At 38.3% G+C, this 23,295-nt stretch overlaps 1 protein-coding gene across 3 annotated transcripts in view; it reads left to right on the top strand.

Annotated features, from left to right (window-relative positions):
* The window catches only part of capn3a (calpain 3a, (p94)), a 37,539-nt gene extending 14,362 nt beyond the window's left edge, over positions 1-23,177 (top strand). Inside the window, exons 11-21 of one of the 3 annotated variants that reach the window (XM_056476569.1) lie at positions 2,830-2,841; positions 2,974-3,182; positions 7,934-7,970; positions 11,186-11,263; positions 11,435-11,492; positions 11,569-11,633; positions 15,307-15,375; positions 15,454-15,532; positions 15,640-15,756; positions 17,534-17,592; positions 21,891-23,177. In XM_056476569.1, the coding sequence (XP_056332544.1) occupies positions 2,830-2,841; positions 2,974-3,182; positions 7,934-7,970; positions 11,186-11,263; positions 11,435-11,492; positions 11,569-11,633; positions 15,307-15,375; positions 15,454-15,532; positions 15,640-15,756; positions 17,534-17,592; positions 21,891-21,917 (810 nt within the window). In that variant the 3' untranslated portion in view covers positions 21,918-23,177. Of the gene's footprint in view, positions 1-2,720; positions 3,183-7,933; positions 7,971-11,185; positions 11,300-11,434; positions 11,493-11,568; positions 11,634-15,306; positions 15,376-15,453; positions 15,533-15,639; positions 15,757-17,533; positions 17,593-21,890 lie in introns of those variants that run through there. The other 2 variants (XM_056476568.1, XM_056476567.1) reach the window with 2 other exon arrangements.
* The last annotated feature ends 118 nt before the right edge of the window (positions 23,178-23,295 follow it).

Below are 23,295 nucleotides of genomic sequence, written 5' to 3'. Positions count from 1 at the left end.
AAATGTGAATTCACTTTTTGACTGTAAAAGTAAGAGTGAAACCCCCTTCTCTTCATTCCTTTTGTTACATTTTCTATCACTGTTTGAGATTTTTCATGTACAAACCCTGGATAAATCTGGTGCAAACGCCACTTCTGAATTATAAATGTGAACCGTTCCCATACCCAGGATTAAAAGGTGTTTTTTAGAATAGACTGTAACATCGAATATGGATAGTTCGCCCAAAAAGAAAACAATCAGGGATGGGCAAAAATACATTGAAATTAATTTTGAGATAAAATACCAGATACCTCAATTTTACATGTATCAAAATAAATTACAAAATACAGCAGCCACAACAAGTATCAAAATAAAATACTGTACTTTGTATTTTGAAAATACTACAAAATACTTTTACAAAGGAGCATGGCATTTCTTAGCAAACCTTCAATCAATAGGCCTATTCAATCAATCCCTTCATAATTAAACCAGTTTAGTGAAGTATTCAATTGACAGCAATAGTGTTTCTCTGAGCAAGTATAAGTCAGCTTCAATTCCACTTCATTCACTGCTACTGTACATGAGGAGATATTCATAAAAAATATAACTTGTGTAAGTTTTATTCATAAAACATGTTTCTTTTTGATTTTAGTATAGACTTTGTACAAATTTCATACAGAAAATCCTTAAGATGATCTCTTTAATCACTGTTAAAAACCATTTAATGCAGCTAATGAGTTGGGATTTTGTACTATATATCTCGATTGGGAAAATTGGCATTCAACATTTTTGCAGTTGAAATCTTCAATAGTCAATGTAAAATCATGATTTCTGAAAACTACTCAAATTTACGCTTTCCATAAATAATTTTTCACAATATAAAACATGATATCTCAAACATTTGGGAGTTTTTGACCAGTAGACTGAATTATTTAATATTTTTGTCTCATACTGATTAACTATGTTAAAGTTTGTAATTAACTATAAAGAGCACCTGCAGATCAGCTACTGGCATTTGAAACAGCCAATGAAGTATTGCAGGTATCGCCACTGTAGGACTGTTGTTTGCCTTATTTTCCTGGGGTAATTTTCCGTGGTTATTTTCCCAAACAACTGCGTAACTTGTGGCTGAACTATCATAGTACGATGCATCGGTTGGAAAAAGAACGATGCAGTGACGAGTGTTTCCCAAATTCAGTAGTTTCTCTGTCGCAGATCCGTCGTTTGAACCATGTTATAACGTAGTTCCATAATGATGCTCTAAATGGGGTGGAGTAACTACTTCTTTAGAGAAAAACCCCATACTTTCTTTGTGCAGATAATATTGTTTTACACACACATGCATTTAAAATAAAATCCAATATTACTTTTGATAAAAACATGCACTCACTTTCCATATCAATTGAAATATATGTAAATGGCACATATATGGCCTATGTTTCTTTTACAAATATTATTAAGAATATTTCATATCTCATTCTAAAACATAAAATCACTCACAAAAGCTAACACTAATATCATATTCTAATATCAAATATAAATCTTATAAATAAGTAATGAGGCTTTTTATTAAGAACTTAAATTTTATATTTTTTAATTATTTGGAAATGAAAAAATCCTACTTTAATAATAATAATAATAATTTTAATGATGATGATGATGATGATGATGATGATGACGGTTATTATTATTATTATTATTAAGTACAATTTTGTGTATTTATTTTACATTTTTTTGAAAGGTCTACTTTACAATTTGACACATGCAAACCACTGCAGACATGTTCTAACCAACAGGCCCATGTCATATACAGTACAGATACTTAATAAATAACCTACTATAAATTAAAAGCATTAATGTATGCAATATATTTTGTTTTCAGAAGCTTTGGAGATGTAAATTAAATTCCGCTTTTAAATAATAGGACACCTACAGCCTACACCTTAGAGAGATGACTTTAATCCTTTTTTTTTTTTAATAATTCCAAGTTTAATGTTAGAATGTTCTAAATGAATAGGGCATAGGGGGGATAACTGGAAATAGAACACATCCAGGAACTATGTTTCTAACTACAGCTCCAGAGGTGTAGTTGCAAGTGCACAAGTTTGCGATGCAGTTTGCGAATGTTTGTTGGAACGATGGATTTGGGAAACGGCAAATCAACAAACTGTTTGTAACGATGGAACTTGCGACCTTAGTTGGCTATCAATGGTTTTCGGAAACGCAATGCCCTGGCCTCAAGCCCTGGCAATTAACTGAGAAAGCACCACTATTAAAGGCCACATATTTATGATGTCATCATGTAGAGTTCTTACAAAGTATTTTACATATTTAAAAAATACAAAATACAAGTCACTAAAGTATTTTGATACAAAATATTCACCCATTTTCATAAACTCTATAAAACACAAATGACAAAATACTATTTTTGTATTTTAAATACATGTATCAGAAATACTGCCCTTCCCTGAAAACAATTACTTACTATTTACTCACTCTCAGGTGCTTCCAAAGCTTTATAAGTTCACACAAATTAAGATATTTTGAAGACTGTTGGAAACCGGTAACCATTGACATCCATAGTAGCAAAAACAAATACTATGAAGGTCAGTAGCTACTGTTTTCCAAGTATCTTCTTTTGTGTTGAACAGAAGAACGAAACCCAAAGAGGTCTGGAACAAGTTGAGAGAAAGTAAATAATGACAGAATTATCATCATTGTTATTATTGTTGTTTTAGCTGAACTGTCCTTTTTAGTGCAATGTGGGAATCCCTAACGTAATTATTCTCAACCTCATTTAAATGATACAACCAAATTCAAACCCTTCTAACTCTTCTCATTTTTCCATAGGTGCCAAAGGAGGTATGAAAATGTCAAGAAGACTGTTTGGACCCAAGGCTTGTGTATATTATGTTTAAAACACTTGTGCTGCTTTATAGATAGATTATAGAGTCCTAATCGTATTCCCTTCTTTAACGCTGTTGTGTCTGTCAGATGCATGGAAATAAGCAGCACATGCAGAAGGAGTTCTTCATGTCTACCACCGCTAAGGCTCGCTCCAGGGCCTACATTAACCTGCGCGAGGTCACCCAGCGTTTCCGTCTGAGTCCCGGAGAGTACGTCATCATTCCCTCTTCCTACGAACCCCATCAGGAAGGCGAGTTCATCCTCCGCGTCTTCTCTGAAAAGAGAAATACTTCTGAGTGAGTGAGCGCTGAAGGGATGGGAGGGCTTGTGTGTGTGTGTTTGTTTTTAACGAAATAATGTCTGAGTACATTTTTCCAAATGTTATTTTTTTAATCAGTATGTACAACTTGCATCCTTAGGATACATTACTTGAGAAACAAAATGAACACACTGCCAAGTTAACTGAATACAAATAATATACTTAGTCAGCTAGCGTTTGCTTAAAGGGATAGTTCATGCAAAAATGTCAATTCTGTCATCATTTACTGATCCTTCATTTATTCCAAACCTGTTTGAGTTTTTTCTTCTGCTGAACACAAATGCAGATATACTGAAGAATGTTAGGGAAGAAAACAGCCATTGATTTTTTTTCCATCATTCTTCTTAGTTTTTTGTTCAAAAGATGAAAGAAATGGTAAATGATAGGGGTGTGACAAGATCTCGTATGACGAGATCTCGCGAGATTAAATCGTGACGAGATTTCTCGTGAAGGTGAAAAGTTGTCTCGTGAGTTGGGATGTTATGATGGAGCGTGAGGGGGAAATTAGCATTGCAGATTGGAGGCAGCATTGGATTTGATCCACAAATCAAGTGCTTTGCACACACCTGGCAACCCAGGCTGGCCCCAGAGTAGTGCTTGCCACTTGGTTGGGCGGGCGAGTGTGACGTAACCGATTTTTTCACCAGAGTTTAGCGGGTGCCGTGTCCAACATAGGCTACAACTGCAGCCTCACACATTATGGTTCGTATCCATGCACTGGAATAGCTGCAGATATGCTGAAAGTCATAACTGTCATAAACACAAATGAAATTAAGATGTTATTGAAGTGCAGATATGTAAACGCTGTGATCAAACTATTAACACCTTGAAGGACTTTTAGCCGCATTTTGCGACAGGACGTACACACCTAGCGAGTAAAGCACCACAGACACACACATCTCTAAGCATGCGCAAACAAACACACACACTCACTGAATTAACTCCTGGAGACTGATCGTCACATCATCATTACGGAACGCATGTTCATGCTGTCCGGGAAAAGCTTTTACATTTTTTTTTACATTTGCATGTACTTTCAAACTCTATTAAAACAAATCTCTCCTATCAGTCCTTACTTCATATTCACATGATCGCATACAGTAGTCAAGGGGGCATAAATGAAATCTTGCTAAATGAAAGTGAAACTGTTTTAGTAGATTAAAAATTAAATACCAAAAATTACATATATTTTTTTAAGTTCAGTGTGTGGACAGAAGTTGGATTTATCATGTGAAACATTACAGGAGAGAAGCCAGTCAGTAGAGATTATAGCTAAATATTTAGCAGTGTTTGCATGTCCGTTATGACATAGAAATCATTTAAATAGAAATAAAATACCATTCATTACAATGTTTTTAAAAAGCACCTAAACAGTTTTTTTCTAATTTGTGTTTTTTTCTAGTTCAATAAAAATCTATTTTCCATTCATATATTAGCAAATATTTTTAAATTATATCTTAAAAGATTATTTTCCATTCACATAGGCTATTAGAAAAATATTGTGCAGTGCTTGCATGTACTTTACTGTATATAATTCATTAAAATAGAAGTAAAAGTTTTAGATTTAAAAAAGATTTAAGATTTAAAACAGCACCTAAATAGTTTTGCGATTTGTGTTTTTTTTTTCAGTTGAATAAAATACTTTTCCATTAATATATTTAGTCTTTGAGGATTTCTTAAAAAGAGTATAAAAATAATGTCTCGTTCTTGTGAACCCAATCTCATATCTCATCTTGTCTCGTCTTGTGGAGTAGGCATCTCGTCACATCCCTAGTAAATGGTGAGGAAATTCCTTTTTTGGGTGAACTATCCTTTTAATACACCTAATATAAAACCCAAATAAAAATAAAAGGGGTCAAAGATGAGACATCCTATATGGTTTAAAGCCGCTATGAAATTATAATTCACTCTTCTTATTTTTGTATGTATATAGTTGTTTTTGTTCTAAACAATGTACAGTTAGGTCCATAAATATTTGGACATTGACACAATTCTAACATTTTTGGCTCTGTACACCAACACAATGGATTTGAAATGAAACAAACAAGATGTGTTTTAACCTCAGACTGTCCGCTTTAATTTGAGGGTATTTACATCCAAATCAGGTGAACGCTGTAGGAATTCCGACAGTTTGCATATGTGCCTCTCACTTGTTAAGAGTCCAAACGTAATTGGACAATTGGCTTCTAAGCTGTTCCATGGTCAGGTGTGTGTTATTCCCTCAGTATACCAATTACAACGACCAAATAAAAAAATCAGAGTTCATTTCAAGTGTGCTATTTGCATTTGGAATCTGTTACTGTCAACTCTCAAGATGAGATCCAAAGAGCTGTCACTTCAGTCAAACAAGCCATCATTAGGCTAAGAAAAACTAAACAAACCAATCAGAGAGAGAGCAAAAACATTAGGTTTTGCCAAAACAATTGTTTGGAACATTTTTAAAAAGAAAGAACGCACCAGTGAGCTCAGCAACATCAAAAGACCCGGACGACCACAGAAACAACTGTGGTGGACGACCAAAGAGAAGAAAACACCCATCACAACAGTTGGACAGATCAAGAACACTCTCCAGGAGGTAGGTGTATGTGTCAGAGTCATCAATCAAGAGAAGACAACCACAGAGTGAAGACAGAGGGTTCACCACAAGATGTAAACCATTGGTGAGCCTCAAAAACAGGAAGGCCAGGTTAGAGTTCTTAAAAAGCCTTCACAGTGCTGGCACAACATCCTATAGACAGATGAGACCAAGATTAACTTGTACCAGAGTGATAGGAAGAGAGGAGTATGGAGAAGGAAAGTAACTGCTCATGATCCTAAGCAGAGAAGCATGGTGGTGGTAGTGTCATGACGTGGGTATGTATGGCTGCCAATAGAACTGGTTCTCTTGTATTTATTGATGATGTGACTGCTGACAAAAGCCGCAGGATGAGTTCTGAACTGTTTCAGGCAATATTATTTTCTGCTCATGTTAAGCCAAATACTTCAGAACTCATTGGATGGTGCTTTACTTGCAGATGGAGAATGACCCAAAGTACTGCAGAAGCAACCAAAGAGTTTTTAAAGAGAAAGAAGTGGAATGTTATGCAATGGCCAAGTCAATCACCTGACCTGAATCTGATAGAGCTTGCATTTCACTTGCTAAAGACAAAAATAAAGGGAAAATGCCCAAGGACAAGCAGGAACTGAAGACAGTTGTTGTAGAGGCCTGGCATGGCACCACCAGGAATGAAACCCAGCGTCTGGTGATGTCTATGCATTCCAGACTTCAGGCTGTAATTTACTGCAAAGGATTTGAAACCAAGTATTAAAAAGTGAAAGTTTGATTTATGATTATTATTCTGTCCAATTACTTTTGGTCCCTTAACAAGTAGGAGGCACATATGCAAACTCTTTTAATTCCCACAGCGTTCGCCTGATTTGGATGTAAATAGCCTCAAATTAAAGCTGATAGACTGCAGTTAAAGCACATCTTGTTTGTTTTATTTCAAATCCATTGTGTTGGTATATAGAGCTAAAAATTTTATTATTGTGTCAATGTCCAAATATTTATGGACCTAACTGTGTCTGTGTACTTATTTATTTTGTAAAAATTAATTTGCCTTCATACACTTTAAACTATAGCCATAACTTTTCCTCCCACCCCAAAACGACTTTCTTCCTTTCCTGGTCACATGGAGTTCCTATTAGCGCATGTCTCAATTTTTCGCTAAATTCATCCATTTGTCAGTCTTCCTTCATTTTGTAAGAAAATGAAAATACAAAATTACAAATTTTTTTGGACAACTTATGATGCAGATTGCGTCACTTGCTCTAGATTATTCATGGTATGTTTTTCACCTCACATGTATTTTCCGCTTGAGTTATTTTTAAACTTACAATTTAGGTAAATTATGCACATTTGTGTGAAATGCGTCACGCATTCTGCATCTTTCACGAAATTTATTTACTTGTGTGTTTGCATCTTTGTTATCTAATTCAAATCATATTTGGTGTGAACCCAGCAAAGACTGTCTTTATATTAACAGGCACAGAGTTAAACTGAATACAAAGGTAAATTCTGATAGCTCTCCTCACGGACGGGATGGGATACTGGGTGGAACTAAAGAAAACACAAGGACAAAAATTTTAATGACAATTTGATTTGTAGAGCTGGAAGAAATCGGCCCCAGTTCGAGGCTGTAATGGAATCTTTTTTAGGACAAGCAACAGCACATTTTGGGACCCTCCGGTAAACATTTCCTTTCAGTTCTGATCCAATCTGACGCACAATAAACTGCAGCTACAAGGAAGACATGGACACACAAAGGAATGCTGATGGTCTTCAAGGAATGCTGATTAAGGATACATAGTATTTTATTGATTATCATTTCTATAATGATTTCAAGTTTCTTTATGCGGCCTAAATATAAATTATTCACCGATCCTTTAATTATTATAACCATTTATCAAACATATCAGCTCTTTTTAAATCTTATGAATAATCTGTAACTTAATTTAAAGCTAAGGTAATCATACAAGGTAAGTTTGAGTAATTCCTATAAAGTTATAGACAAAAACATGGTGTATGTTTGATGAAAGAAAAATAATTGAAAAATGGCTCAAGAAATATTGAATAGTATGGTCAGACATCAAGGAAAACCTAGATCCAAAAAGAAAACCCTCCCACAATGGTGTTTAATGGTCTGTGCTGTTTACTATGGTGACCGGTGTTTGTTGGTTTCTTCTCAGGGAGATAGAGAACAGGATTGAAGCTGATCATCCAGTGGTAAGTATTATCTTAAAGTGTTTGAAATCTGGGTTCAGATAAGATATGCCCTTATTCCAAATAGTAACAAACCCCAGTTGTTAAAACTGGCTGCAAGTATCGAAGACAGATACGCAACAATTAATTATGAAAATGATGATAAACCTTATCGATTGTGCTGAAGGGAATACTCAGCTGTACTGTGTATGGTATTTGGATTTATCTAACAGTATATATCAGTTTTTGAGCAGGTACACAAGACTAGCCATTAACATTTTTCAGCTAGCCTTATTCCCCATTAGACCATGCTAGAGGCTGGAGTCTTTAGCATACCTCTTATCATGGCCTTTTTGTGCTGAAGTAAGTAGATGTTAAATTGGTGCTGTGACCCAGATGGGAGTGAAGTATGGAGGTCACCAAATAGAAGCTGACCCTCATTATTGTAAACCTCAATCCATTGATCTCAAGAGATGGGTTACTGGCTAAATATGGCTGTGGTATTTAGTGTCCTTGTTAGTGCACTTTGATTGAGTGGTGGATTAATGACTTAATCTAGATCCCGTGGTCTTTAGTGTTGATACACTCACATCTCATGCCTCAAACACTGCTTGGAGCAGGGCATATAGAGCTGGAGGGGTTACAATGATGCCATGACATGGATAGTTTTTAGGTTTAGGTGAACAAGTGTAACGAGCTAGCTGTGAGTAAACCTTACTCCTCAGCTCTCAAGTAATAAATTAGTTATGAAAAATATTTTGCGTCCTTGTTTGTGCATCCACTGTCTATGCCTAAACTACTAATTTGAATCCTGCTCAGTTTCGGGACCAGTTAAACTAGATGGTGGAAACTGGTGCCGTGACCCGGATGGAAGTAAGGTATAAGGGGATGTGTGTAATCATCTTGTATTCACTGTGATAGAGGGTTTACACTGTTACTGAGACACAGATTTAAGTGAGATTTAGGGGGGTGAGTGTAACTGGAGCAATCTTGTAAGAACTATGTGAGTAAAATTCACTCTCCTGATCTTAAGAGGTGGAATAGTGACTAAATATAGAGGATGTGGTCTTTAATACTCTCATTACCACACCCACCTCCCATACCAGAAACACCAAATTCAACCATCTAGTTTAACTAGTGCCAAAACTGATTGGGATTTAACTGGTGCCGTGACCTGGATGTAACTGAGGTATAAGAGGATGAGTGTAATGTGGATCAGTTTATATTCGCTGTGGTAGAGGGTCTACACTGATACTGTGACCTGGATTAGAGTGAGGTTAAGGGGGATGAGTGTAATAAGGGCCATCTTGTAGGAGTTATGTGAGTAAACCTTACTACTCAGGTCTCAAGTAATAGAATAGTGAATTACCTGGAAGACTGGTTATTTAGTGTCCTTGTTAGTGCATCCAGTGCCTATGCCTGAAACACAAGTTTGAATCTCGCTCAATTCTGGGACCTCTAGAACTAAATGGTTGAAATTGGTGCCTTGACCAGGATAGAAGTGAGGTATAAGGGGATGTGTGTAATGGGCATCAGCTTGTATATGCTGTGGTGGAGAAGTTACACTGATACTGGGACACAGATTGCAATGAGATTTAGGGGGATGAGTGTAATGGAGGCCATCTTGTACAAACTACGTGAGTAAAATTCACTCTCCTGATCTCAAGAGGTGGATTAGTGACTGAAGCTAGAGGCTATGGTCTTTAATATCTTTAATGCAACATCCACCTTCCATGCCTGAAACACCAGTTTGAATCCTAATCAGTTTTGGGACAAGTTAAACTAGATGGTTAAAATTGGTGCCATGACCCGTATGTAACTGATGTATAAGGGGATGAGAGTAATGTGGATCAGATTGTATTCACTGTGGTGGAGGATTTAAACTGATACTGTGACCTGGATTAGAGTGAGGTTTAGGGAGATGAGTGTAATAAGGGCCATCTTGTAGGAGCTATGTGAGTAAACCTTACTCCTCAGGTCTCAAGTAATGGATTAGTGAATTAGCGAGAAGCTTTGATATTTAGTGTCCTTGTTAGTATATCCAGTGCTTATACCTAAAACACCAGTTTGAATTCTGCTCAGTTCTGGGGCCAATTAAACTGAATGGTTGAAATTGGTGCCATGACCCGGATGGAACTGAGGTATAAGGGGATGTGTGTAATGGGCATCAGCTTGTATATGCTGTGGCGGAGGAGTTACACTGATACTGGGACACAGATTAAAGTGATATTTAGGTTGATGAGTGTAATGGAGGCCATCTTGTAGAAACTACGTGAGTAAAATTCACTTTCCTGATCTCAAGAGATGGATTAGTGACTGAAGCTAGAGGCTATGGTCTTTAATATCTTTAATAAAACATCCACCTTCCATGCCTGAAACACCAGTTTGAATCCTAATCAGTTTTGGCACAAGTTAAACTAGATGGTTGAAATTGGTGCCGTGACCCGTATGTAACTGAGGTATAAAGGGATAAGTGTAATGTGGATCAGATTGTATTCACTGTGGTGGAGGGTTTACACTGATACTGTGACCTGGATTAGAGTGAGGTTTAGGGGGATGAGTGTAATCAGGGCCATCTTGTAGGAGCTATGCGAGTAAACCTTACTCCTCAGGTCTCAAGTAATGGATTAGTGAATTAGCGAGAAGCTTTGGTATTTAGTGTCCTTGTTAGTGCATCCAGTGCCTATGCCTAAACACCAGTTTGAATCCTGCTCAGTTCTGGGACCAATTAAACTGAATGGTTGAAATTGGTGCCATGACCCGGATGGAAGTGAGGTTTAAAGGGATGTGTGTAATGGGCATCAGCTTGTATATGCTGTGGCGGAGGAGTTACACTGATACTGGGATACAGATTAGAGTGATATTTAGGTTGATGAGTGTAATGGAGGCCATCTTGTAGGAACTATGTGAAGTAAACTTCACTCTCCCGATCTGTAATCCATTTGGAGGTGGATTAGTGACTAAATCTAAGGGCTGTGGTCTTTATTGTCCTAATCAGTGCACTGAGCTCCTATGCCTGAAACACCAGTTTTCACAGTGCGAGAAGAACTACAAGGGTTTAATTGATGCTGTGACCAAGATAAAATCTGTTGACAAACAGAATTTGCACAAATGGGCACTTTTCTTCAGATAATAAAATTTGTAGTAGTTTTTTTTATAAATTATTCTATTATTTCTCTATGTTTTGTCAAATAAAATCGTTCTAATACACGCAACTTACAACTCTCATGTCTGATCAGCCTTCTCCGGCTTCAACTGGTGAGGAGAGCGAGGAGGACCAACAGTTCCTGTCCATTTTCCAGCAGATCGCGGGGGACGTGAGTACTGGGGAGGCAGTGAGCGCTTGGGGGAGTGTGAGTATGGTGGTGGGGTGGGACCGGTAATTGACCATGCCAGTGGTAACAGTGGTAACTGTTCAGATCCTATCAGATCCACTTTGACGTAACAAATACAACACCTGGCTTTCTGTTTCTTCTTGTATCTTGCAGAACATGGAGGTCTCAGCCAACGAGCTTAAGGATGTCTTGAACAAGGTGGTGTCTAAATGTATGTATATATTTGTATAACATTTTTGGCAGTTTACTCTGTAAAATGTTGTCAAGAAACTATCTGGTATTTACAGACAACGACATTCACACTGAGAGCTTCAGTCGAGAGTGCTGTAGAAGCATGATTGCCCTCATGGACGTATCCTTTGTATCAAGTTTGAATGCATTTGCTATCTGTTTTGAAGGTAATTAAGCAAAAATGGGTTAGAATCATGTTGGCAAAACCCATCTAAAGGAATTTAGTTTTTATTTTCATTTTTATTTATATTTCCTCTAATGAAAAAAACAGAAAATTCTGTTAATAATTACCCTAATGTTGCTCCAATCAGCCGCTGAGAATTTCAAGTACGCATCACTGCAGCACGGAGAGCTTAAAGTGGGAGTTATGCCACAAGTAGGTTGGGTTTAGTGTTGTTGTAGGTGTAGAAGTTACTAAAACACAACAGGTTACTGTGAGGTTGGGTTGATGGTTGTGGTAGGTGTAGAAGTCACTAAAACACAACAGGTTACTGTGAGGTTGGGTTGATGGTTGTTGTAGGTGTAGAAGTTACTAAAACACAACAGGTTACTGTGAGGTTGGGTTGATGGTTGTGGTAGGTGTAGAAGTCACTAAAACACAACAGGTTACTGTGAGGTTGGGTTGATGGTTGTTGTAGGTATAGAAGTCACTAAAACACAACAGGTTACTGTGAGGTTGGGTTGATGGTTGTTGTAGGTGTAGAAGTCACTAAAACACAACAGGTTACTGTAAGTTTGGGTTGAGAGTTGTGGTAGGTGTAGAAGTTACTAAAACACAACAGGTTACTGTGAGGTTGGGTTGAGGGTTGTGGTAGGTGTAGAAGTTACTAAAACACAACAGGTTACTGTGAGGTTGGGTTGATGGTTGTTGTAGGTGTAGAAGTTACTAAAACACAACAGGTTACTGTGAGGTTGGGTTGAGGGTTGTGGTAGGTGTAGAAGTTACTAAAACACAGGTTACTGTAAGTTTGGGTTGATGGTTGTGGTAGGTGTAGAAGTCACTAAAACACAACAGGTTACTGTGAGGTTGGGTTGAGGGTTGTGGTAGGTGTAGACGTTACTAAAACACAACAGGTTACTGTGAGGTTGGGTTGAGGGTTGTGGTAGGTGTAGAAGTCACTAAAACACAACAGGTTACTGTGAGGTTGGGTTGAGGGTTGTTGTAGGTGTAGAAGTTACTAAAACACAACAGGTTACTGTGAGGTTGGGTTGATGGTTGTGGTAGGTGTAGAAGTCACTAAAACACAACAGGTTACTGTGAGGTTGGGTTGATGGTTGTTGTAGGTGTAGAAGTCACTAAAACACAACAGGTTACTGTAAGTTTGGGTTGAGAGTTGTGGTAGGTGTAGAAGTTACTAAAACACAACAGGTTACTGTGAGGTTGGGTTGATGGTTGTGGTAGGTGTAGAAGTCACTAAAACACAACAGGTTACTGTGAGGTTGGGTTGATGGTTGTTGTAGGTGTAGAAGTCACTAAAACACAACAGGTTACTGTAAGTTTGGGTTGAGAGTTGTGGTAGGTGTAGAAGTTACTAAAACACAACAGGTTACTGTGAGGTTGGGTTGAGGGTTGTGGTAGGTGTAGAAGTTACTAAAACACAACAGGTTACTGTGAGGTTGGGTTGATGGTTGTGGTAGGTGTAGAAGTCACTAAAACACAACAGGTTACTGTGAGGTTGGGTTGAGGGTTGTGGTAGGTGTAGAAGTCACTAAAACACAACAGGTTACTGTGAGGTTGGGTTGATGGTTGTGGTAGGTGTAGAAGTCACTAAAACACAACAGGTTACTGTGAGGTTGGGTTGAGGGTTGTGGTAGGTGTAGAAGTCACTAAAACACAACAGGTTACTGTGAGGTTGGGTTTAGTGTTGTTGTAGGTGTAGAAGTTACTAAAACACAACAGGTTACTGTGAGGTTGGGTTGAGGGTTGTGGTAGGTGTAGAAGTCACTAAAACACAACAGGTTACTGTGAGGTTGGGTTGATGGTTGTTGTAGGTGTAGAAGTTACTAAAACACAACAGGTTACTGTGAGGTTGGGTTGATGGTTGTGGTAGGTGTAGAAGTCACTAAAACACAACAGGTTATTGTGAGGTTGGGTTGAGGGTTGTTGTAGGTGTAGAAGTCACTAAAACACAACAGGTTACTGTGAGTTTGGGTTGATGGTTGTGGTAGGTGTAGACGTCACTAAAACACAACAGGTTACTGTGAGGTTGGGTTGAGGGTTGTGGTAGATGTAGAAGTTACTAAAACACAACAGGTTACTGTGAGGTTGGGTTTAGTGTTGTTGTAGTTGTAGAAGTTACTAAAACACAACAGGTTACTGTGAGGTTGGGTTTAGTGTTGTTGTAGGTGTAGAAGTTACTAAAACACAACAGGTTACTGTGAGGTTGGGTTGATGGTTGTTGTAGGTGTAGAAGTCACTAAAACACAACAGGTTACTGTGAGTTTGGGTTGATGGTTGTGGTAGGTGTAGACGTCACTAAAACACAACAGGTTACTGTGAGGTTGGGTTGAGGGTTGTGGTAGGTGTAGACGTTACTAAAACACAACAGGTTACTGTGAGGTTGGGTTGAGGGTTGTGGTAGGTGTAGAAGTCACTAAAACACAACAGGTTACTGTGAGGTTGGGTTTAGTGTTGTTGTAGGTATAGAAGTTACTAAAACACAACAGGTTACTGTGAGGTTGGGTTGATGGTTGTTGTAGGTGTAGAAGTCACTAAAACACAACAGGTTACTGTGAGGTTGGGTTGATGGTTGTTGTAGGTGTAGAAGTCACTAAAACACAACAGGTTACTGTGAGGTTGGGTTGATGGTTGTGGTAGGTGTAGAAGTCACTAAAACACAACAGGTTACTGTGAGTTTGGGTTGATGGTTGTGGTAGGTATAGACGTTACTAAAACACAACAGGTTACTGTGAGGTTGGGTTGATGGTTGTTGTAGGTGTAGAAGTCACTAAAACACAACAGGTTACTGTGAGGTTGGGTTGATGGTTGTGGTAGGTGTAGAAGTCACTAAAACACAACAGGTTACAGTGAGGTTGGGTTGATTGTTGTTGTAGGTGTAGAAGTCACTAAAACACAACAGGTTACAATGAGGTTGGGTTGATTGTTGTTGTAGGTGTAGAAGTCACTAAAACACAACAGGGTACTGTAAGGTTCGGTTTAGTGTTGTTGTAGGTGTAGAAGTCACTAAAACACAACAGGTTACTGTGAGGTTGGGTTGATGGTTGTGGTAGGTGTAGAAGTTACTAAAACACAATAGTTTGGACTCCATGTCATGTAGACAACATTTTAAATAAATCAATGCCCACTTCAGCTCAAGTCACACTCATTTGGAGCTGACTCCGACCTCCATTTATACCTTTCTTGAGGATTTTATTCATCTTCAGAACACAAATTAGCATGTTTTAGATTAAATATAAGAGATCCCTCATCTTCCTTTGACAGCAACAATTCAAAGACATCTAAAGTCAAGAAAAGTAACCAAAAACATCCTCAAAACATTCCATGTCATTTCAGTGGTTGAATTGGAACATTGTCAAGCTCCGAGAATACTTTTGTACTCACACTTTTTCCTCTCCTCAGAGTCAGCATATTGCGCACAGTCAACCAATGTGCAGGAATATATACAGTGAAGATCCAGCAACACTTTTGTACACTGTAAAAATGGTGATGCATCTTACTGTCCATGGTAAAAACTTGACAATACATATATAAACACTTTAATGTGAAAAATATTGTAAAAGACAAAAGTGTGTACAATGCTACAAGCAAAGCTTTCTTAAGCTGAACCACACAGATGGATGGAACAGGAAGACTTAACCTGCAAGAGTTTAGACACTTGTGGAACAAAATCAAACAGTGGCAGGTTTGATTTTTTTCATTATACCCTTTATAAATCCCAAAACAAAGACTGTCACATGCTATAAGTTACATTTGTCTGCAGGAAATCTTTAAGCGCTATGACTTTGATCATAACGGCACTATCAGCAGCTACGAGTTGAGAAACGCCATTAATGACGCAGGTCAGTCTCATTTTAAGTTCATGTGTTCATCTGATGCGCTGAAGGACATTCGACTAACCCTGCTGGATTTGTTCACTGTACAGTCACGTGTCTTGTGTGTCACTCAGGGTTCCGTCTGAACAACCAGCTGTATGACATCATCACCATGCGCTACGCCAATGAAAGCATGAACGTCGACTTTGAGAGTTTCATCAGCTGCCTTGTGCGACTGGAGGGGATGTTCAGTAAGTTGGCCAATATATTATACTACGGTTAAACCAAAAGACATTATTCAGATTATTTATATCTTTGAGGACATTTTTTTCTTCTGTTCTTGTCTTCAAACTGCTCTTGTGTGCAGGATTAGTATCATATGCCAATGTTTCACAACCACGTCCCTGGAGGACGACCAACATGTTTTGCCTGTCTCCTTTGTCTTTCACACCCATTTCAGGTCTTTCAGTCTCTGCTAATGATCGGATGATCAGAATCAGGTGTGTTTGGTTAAGGAGACAAGGAAATGTGCAGAGCTGGTGGTCCTCCAGGAACATGGTTGAGAAACACTGTCTTATCCATCTCATCCTATTGTTAATTTGAAAACATTTTAAAGCTAGTAGCAGGCTTGAGCATTTGATAGCATGCTAATGCAGTTTTTACCATCGTTATTAACATATTTGTGAATAAAGAAAGAGAAAGAAAAGGAAAGAATCTTTCAGTGTCCAGCACTAGCATGACTACTAATAGCAAGAGTAAGTTTTTAAATTTAAGAAAACATCTGCTAATATAGAGAAATAATTTATTAGTTAAGTTTCCATTTCAAAGATGCGAATTAAACTGCGAAAACTGGAATATCGCTTAAAACATTTGCGAAACATAGCACCGATTCCATCCAATGAGTCAAAGAGAACAAAATCCTAATTTCCTGATAAACTGGAGCCAAATATCAAAAGTAATAATGGAATTTTTTGCATTGGGCAATGCCAAGGGCGGAACTGCTATGACAGAACAGGAAGGGTAGCAGGGGGTGGTCGTGTTGTGGGGGTGTTTTTGCGGACGAAAATGAAGAGTGGTTGGGGGGTGTTATTGTGGATGAAAGTGAAAAGGTGGAGTGGGTGGTATTGTTGATGAAAGTGAAGGGTGGGAGGGCGTGTGTTGTTGCGGAAGTGAAGGGCAAGGGTGGATGGGGTGTTAGGGGCCCCCTCATAGTAACTACTTAAAAGTAACTAATAGTAACTCTTGGGGCCCCTAAGGTGCGTTGGCCCTTAGAATCGTCCTAACTTTACCACCAGGTGGTGCCTCTAGGAGAAGCCACTGTTGGTTGTTTTTATTTATATCATAGACGAAGATGAAGACAAATGGCAATAAACGCAGTCATAAATGATGTAAAAACACTGAACCACTTCGATGATGGACTTTGGCGATTTAGAATGGCCAGAACAACGTCACATATTGTGCAATGTAGTTTGTCCACTAATGGTTGGTTCATTGATGCCATTCTATCGCGCTCCAGTTCTGAAAGAATACTTTTCTGTTATCACTTGAAATGTTAAAACAAAATCACATGATTTTTTTGAGGTAAGTATGTTTTTTTTTATCAAATGTTAATATTAAATCTTAATGTTAATATTTAATTAAATGTTCATATTACTTAGTTGTGTGCGTACATTTTTAATGCTCATTTTCAACATTGATGCAGATCTTAGCGTTTCCATTAAGCATTTTTTTATGCAATAGTCCAAAATGCACATAAAGATAGGTGGATGAAAACACGGCTTTTGACAGCAGACTAATGCAGAAATTCAGAGATTCAGAATTTCTTGTTATTAGTGACACTAGTGGCCATTAAGCAAACTGCAGCTAGCTTCTCATTGCTTGTGTTTTTTTTTTTTCATTTTAGGACAGTGAAGGAAATGATAGGAAATGAAGAGAGATAGGGGGATAGGAACTGGGAAAGTTGACCAACAGCTAATTTGGGGTTTGTGTATATTAAAATCACACCGTCTTCAAACCTGTTTTTTATAGGAGCATTCCAGGCCTTTGACCAAAGTGGAGATGGCAGCATCAGGCTCAGTGTACTGGAGGTGAGTGGACTAACTTGGACTAGCATGACTAGTAAGAACCTGATTAGCTGGTTCAGCTGTTTAATTGGTGTAGGACAGTTGCCCTGATCTACTTTAGGCCAGATACATTGAAAGCCGTATTTTTGTTTCAGAATGCTTGTGTCCACACTAGCATTTTTTTTTTTTGCAATCTTGGCCACACTGAAATATTGAAAAGCCCTACAATCATCTTACCACATTTGCATGAAATTTAATGATGATCCAGAGACCATTCAGATGTTGCATTTCAAGTAGGAGACATTCACCTCTGAGGAGCACATTTCAGTGGGAACAATCTTGGATGCCATATGAAGAATTGTTCCAAGTTCCAAGTTTGTGATTTCCAATTTCGTGGTACCCTACACTCTTCATAGGTTTAACAATTCCCTTTTAAGTGTTTTGGACAGGGTGTTCAATCTGGCTTATGAAGGGTCCTGCAGAACTGATTGAAAATATTTGAAAAAAAAGTTTCTGGTGCAGTCTGAAGATCTTGGCTTGATCTGCAAATGTCTTGACTGTCTTATCAGTCAGTGGGTGCTTCTTATTATCCTTCCTCAATACCTCGTTTCTCTGTCCTACAACCCAGAAACCGATCGCGAATATACAAAGGTGGATACTTTGTGAAAATGGTTTATTGACTAAATTCTCCTTCCCTTAATTCTTTCCCGCTAATAATTGCTAACTACAGCAGAACATTCAAACACACAATAATATGAATTTTAAGCATAAAATGGATGTGAATGTGGGTTGTTTTCATAGTTCCTTCAATTTTGATGTAAAAGACTTTTCAGCACAAATAAAAAACAACAATCAATTGTTAATAATACGTGAAATAAAAAAAAATGACAAATTTGGCATACAGTACTTATGAATTTGACATATAGTATGTCAAAGGCAGCAACAGATACATTTAAAACTCTGCAGGACAGTAGCCCACCAGGCACAAGTTTTAAAACCCTTGGATTAGAGAATATGGATGAGCTCTTTCGTATGGAACAAAGCCATGATAAAGGTCAAATTATTTTTGCAAAAAAAGTAAAGTAGATGCTTTTCATACAATTAGGCACATGCAGCAGATGCTGTTCTTGCTTTCTGGCATATTGCTGTTTGTCACTATATGACAGCCATAAATATTTACAGTGCATCCGGAAAGTATTGATAGCGCTTCATTTTTCCACATTTTTAATGTTACAGCCTTATTCGAAAATGGATTAAATTAATTTATTTCCTCATAATTCTACACACAAAATTCCATAATGACAATATGAAAAAGGATTTTTTGAAATTGTTGCAAATTTATTAAAAATAAAAAAGCTGAAAAATCACATGTACAGAAGTATTCCCAGCCTTTGCCGTGAAGCTCTAAATTGAGCTCAGGTACATTCTGTTTCCACTGATCATTCTTGGAATGTTTCAGCAGCTTAATTGGAGTTCACCTGTGGTAAATTCAGTTGATTGGACATGATTTGAAAAGGCTTACACCAGACTATATAAGGTCCCAGGGTTGACAGTACATGTCAAAGCACAAACCAAGCATGAAGACAAACGAATTGTCTGTAGACCAGAGACAGGACTGTCAAGGCTGGGGAAGGTTACAGAAAAATTTCTGCTGCTCTGAAAGTTCCAATGAGCACAGCTGCGTCTATCATTCATAAGTGGAAGATGTTTGGAACAACCAGGTCTCTTCCTAGAGCTGGCTGGTCATCTAAGGATCGGGGGAGAAGGGCCTTAGTCAGAGTGGTGATCAATAACCTGATGGTCACTCAGTCTGAGCTCCAGCGTTCTTCTGTGGAGAGGAGAACCTTACAGAAGGACAACCATCTGTGCAGCAATCCACCAATCAGGCCTGTATGGTAGAGTGGCCAGACGGAAGCCACTCCACACCTGGAATTTGCCTAAAAGGCATCAGAAGGACTCTCAGACCATTAGAAACAAAATTCTCTTCTCTGATAAGACTACAATTGAACTCTTTGGAGTGAATGCCAGGTGTTACGTTTAGAGAAAAACAGGCACCGCTCATCACCAGGCTAATACCATCCTTACAGTGAAGCATGGTGGTGGCAGCATCATGCTGTGGGGATGTTTTTTCAGCAGCAGGAACTAGAAGACAAGTCAGGATAGAGGGAAAGATGAATGCAGCAATGTAGAGAGACATACTGAATGAAAACCTGCTTCAGAGTGCTCTTGACCTCAGACTGGGGCGACAGTTCCTCTTCCAGCAGGACAATGACCCAAAGCACACCGCCAAAATATCAATGAAGTGGCTTTACAACAACTCGGTGAATGTCCTAGAGTGCCCCAGCCAGAGCCCAGACCTAAATCCTATTGAACATCGCTGGAGAGATCTGAAAATGGCTGTACACCGTCACTTCCCATCCAACCTGATAGAGCTTGAGAGGTACTGCAAAGGCAGGTGTGCCAAGCTTGTGGCATTATATTTAAAAAGACTTAAGCTGTAATTGCTGCCAAAGGTGCATCAACAAAGTATTGAGCAAAAGCTGTGAATACTTCTGTGCATGTGATTTTTCAGGTTTTTTATTTTTAATAAATTTGCAACAATTTCAAAAAACTCTTTTTTCACATTGTCATTATGGGGTATTGTGTGTAGAATTTTGAGGAAATAAATGAATTTAATCCATTTTGAAATAGTAACATACAAAATGTTGAAAATGTGAAGCATATAGATGTTGCCCACACTGTTGTTTTCTATTGGAAGGAATGCGTCAATAGAGCCACCATTTTAGTAGAGGATGGTGCTCCTTTGAAATGAATGCAGAACCAAGGTGCAGTGGAGGACTGTGGCCATCCAGAGCCAGATATATATACACATATATAGATGATCAGGAGTTTTCCCGGTGGTCATTATGCAAATATTTTTTTTTACTCATTTACACTTGTACACAGTGCTAAATCTTCACAGTGGCTTTAGTCTTGACTAGTGCGGTTGAATGACATTTGTCCTGGGAGCACTGTACAAATATGGCGGCGGTACTGATGCATACTCAGGGTCTGGATGCGATATCTAGTGTATATATCTATGTATGACAGCAAGCTTTGTGGGGTTGACCATTGTTCATTGCAGATAGGAAGTGAGTGTTGTTAACCTATATAAAACCATCAGAAACCAAGTAACTTACTGTTTTAAAAACCCACAGCCTGCTTAGTTGGGAAAACATCAAGGCTGCGTCCGAAACCGCCTACTAATCAGTAGGTACTGCATTTGAATTTAAATGTACTACTCAGTTGTTAGAAAAGTAAGTTCTACATAGTATAAATGTGAGATGTATGAATGGAATTCAGACGTACTACATCTGCCATTTTGTCTTGGTCACGTGACCTACTTGCATCAGTTGCGTCGCTTCACTCCCATTCATGAATTCTCTCGCGGGGCATCATGGGATAGTGCAGCTTGCAAGGGATGCACAATTCAGAATCTCGCCGGAAGTAGTAAGTCATCTGGGTACTTCTTGCATACAGATTTTTGAATTCTATAAATTCGGACATACTTCTCAGCTCGCATACTGTTTTTAGCGTACTATATAGTATGGAAATATGCAGTTTCAGACGCAGCCTAAGCTTAAAAATGATTGTTTAGTCTACAAGATTATGCATGGTTTAGTGACTATGGGTGCAGCTAGAGCTGATTGCATTATTCCACTTAGAAAAACTTCTGGTCAAGCTTGTTTTTATTTTAGAGCGTCGCATCAGTGGACTTTGATCTGTTAGAGCAGGGATGTCCAAACTCAGTCCTGGAGGACCGGTGTCCTGGAGAGTTTAGCTCCAACCCTAATCAAACACACCTGAACCAGCCAATAAAGCTTTTACTAGATATACTAGAAACCTCTTGGCAGGTGTGTTGAAGCAAGTTGGAGGTAAACTCAGCAAGACACCGGCCCTCCAGGACCAAGAAATGGCTTCTTAATGTTTTTTTGCCGTTTATTTGAGTATTGTTCATAGTTTGAATTTGTATTTTTATCGGTATGGGCTTTAACATCTGGCTAAGGGACCACCAATGAAAACTAGTATTTGGGGTAATTTGGGTACATGGGGAATGTTGAATAATGTACATCCTCCCTTCCCTTGTTGTAAAAAAAATAAACAATCAGTGAACATGTCAAACCAACAATCAAAGACGCTTCAAAGACTAGGAATCTTTTAGGATTTTCAAAATATGACCAAATCACAGATGAAATCACAGTGTGAACCAGACTTTAGTTTCCAATGTTAAAACCCTTTCATGTGATTAATTTCAAATTGTACCCATTTTCCATTTCCCCCAGTGGCTCCAGCTAACCATGTACGCGTAGGCAAGCTACAGATCCAGGTGAGCCCGGACTTGGCAAGGACCAGAACTACCAGCTTTTACCTCAACACTCAATGCTGCCAGACTACTGTTACCTCTTTCTCTGTACCTCAGCTTTACACAACTGCCCCTCTACATTTATAGAGGATAAAACAGGTGAAATGTAGGTGGGCAGCACATTTGAGGCAATCTTTCAGGGGCACTGTGCGACACAGGTCATTCTCAGACAATCTTCCGTCATAACTTGTTCTTCAAAGTCATTACACATGAACTACATTCAGTTTGTCTACACTAGTGTCACAGGCAGCGTTTCTCTCTTTACCTCAGCGAGCCTCAAAAACGCTAATGTATCATGACCCTGAAATTCCTCTCTGCTATATGCTGATGGAGCCAATGTAATATAGCTAAAATGTAAAACAATATAGATAACTAAATAGTTAAAATACAAAGCAATTGAAGTCAAGTAGATTTGGAAATAACCTTCGACAATATCACTCGCGGATACAAATGACTACTTCATACCTAATTTGACCGTTCACACTGAGAAACTGCCCAAATTTGATCCACATTTGATTGTGGATTCAAATCAGGTTGAGTTTTGCTGTTTGAACAAAACCAGAGTTAGTTTTATACATAGAAATCATGATAATGCATCCCTTTATCAAAGAATGCCTTTCAATTTTTACCTCGACGTATTGTCTGTCCACCCCAGCTTCTCATTTATGATTTTGGTAATATCATTTAGTAAATAAAGCACACATAATTTTGTTTCCCCTTTCAAATCCTGGTTGTTTGGGACACATATTTGTAAGTTAACATTATAGGAACAAGATGATGAAAGAGGATCATCAAAAACCACTGGAGGAGGAGGAGAATCATGGAGGAAACACATCAGAGCTCATGATGAACGGCAACATTCAGGGTCTTAACTTATTAATTACTGTGGGTGAAGACATGGGTCGAACCTAGGCTTTTTTGTGTGTGTGTGTGTGTGTGCTTGACCCTCATTTAACCTATTGTTCAAATGAGTGTACTGACTTTACCTTGTTTAACTGAATAAATCATTGTGTAGTTCTTGGCTGAAGTGCTTTCCACAGAAAAAACAAGTCCTTTTAAAGCCCATTCATTCACACATGTGTCGATTATGAAATAAAATGGTGATTTTGCATAAAAATACATTTGGTAGAAGAGTTACACGTGTAAGTAAATAAAGTCAAAAGTAAAACAAGCAGATACTATAACATTTCTAAGCCACCATTATTATCGCGACCAAGATTTGTACTGTACGGTACTTGACGGAAAATGTTAAGTTAAATACAATATGACCTCCATTAAAGGGTTAGTTCACTCCAAAATCTAAATTCTGTCATCATTTATTGACA

This window comes from Danio aesculapii, chromosome 17 (genome assembly GCF_903798145.1).
Source record: "Danio aesculapii chromosome 17, fDanAes4.1, whole genome shotgun sequence".
NCBI classification, from domain to species: Eukaryota; Metazoa; Chordata; class Actinopteri; order Cypriniformes; family Danionidae; genus Danio; species Danio aesculapii.
Note: the sequence above shows the minus strand (reverse complement) of the source record. Positions and strands in the feature narration are given on the sequence as shown.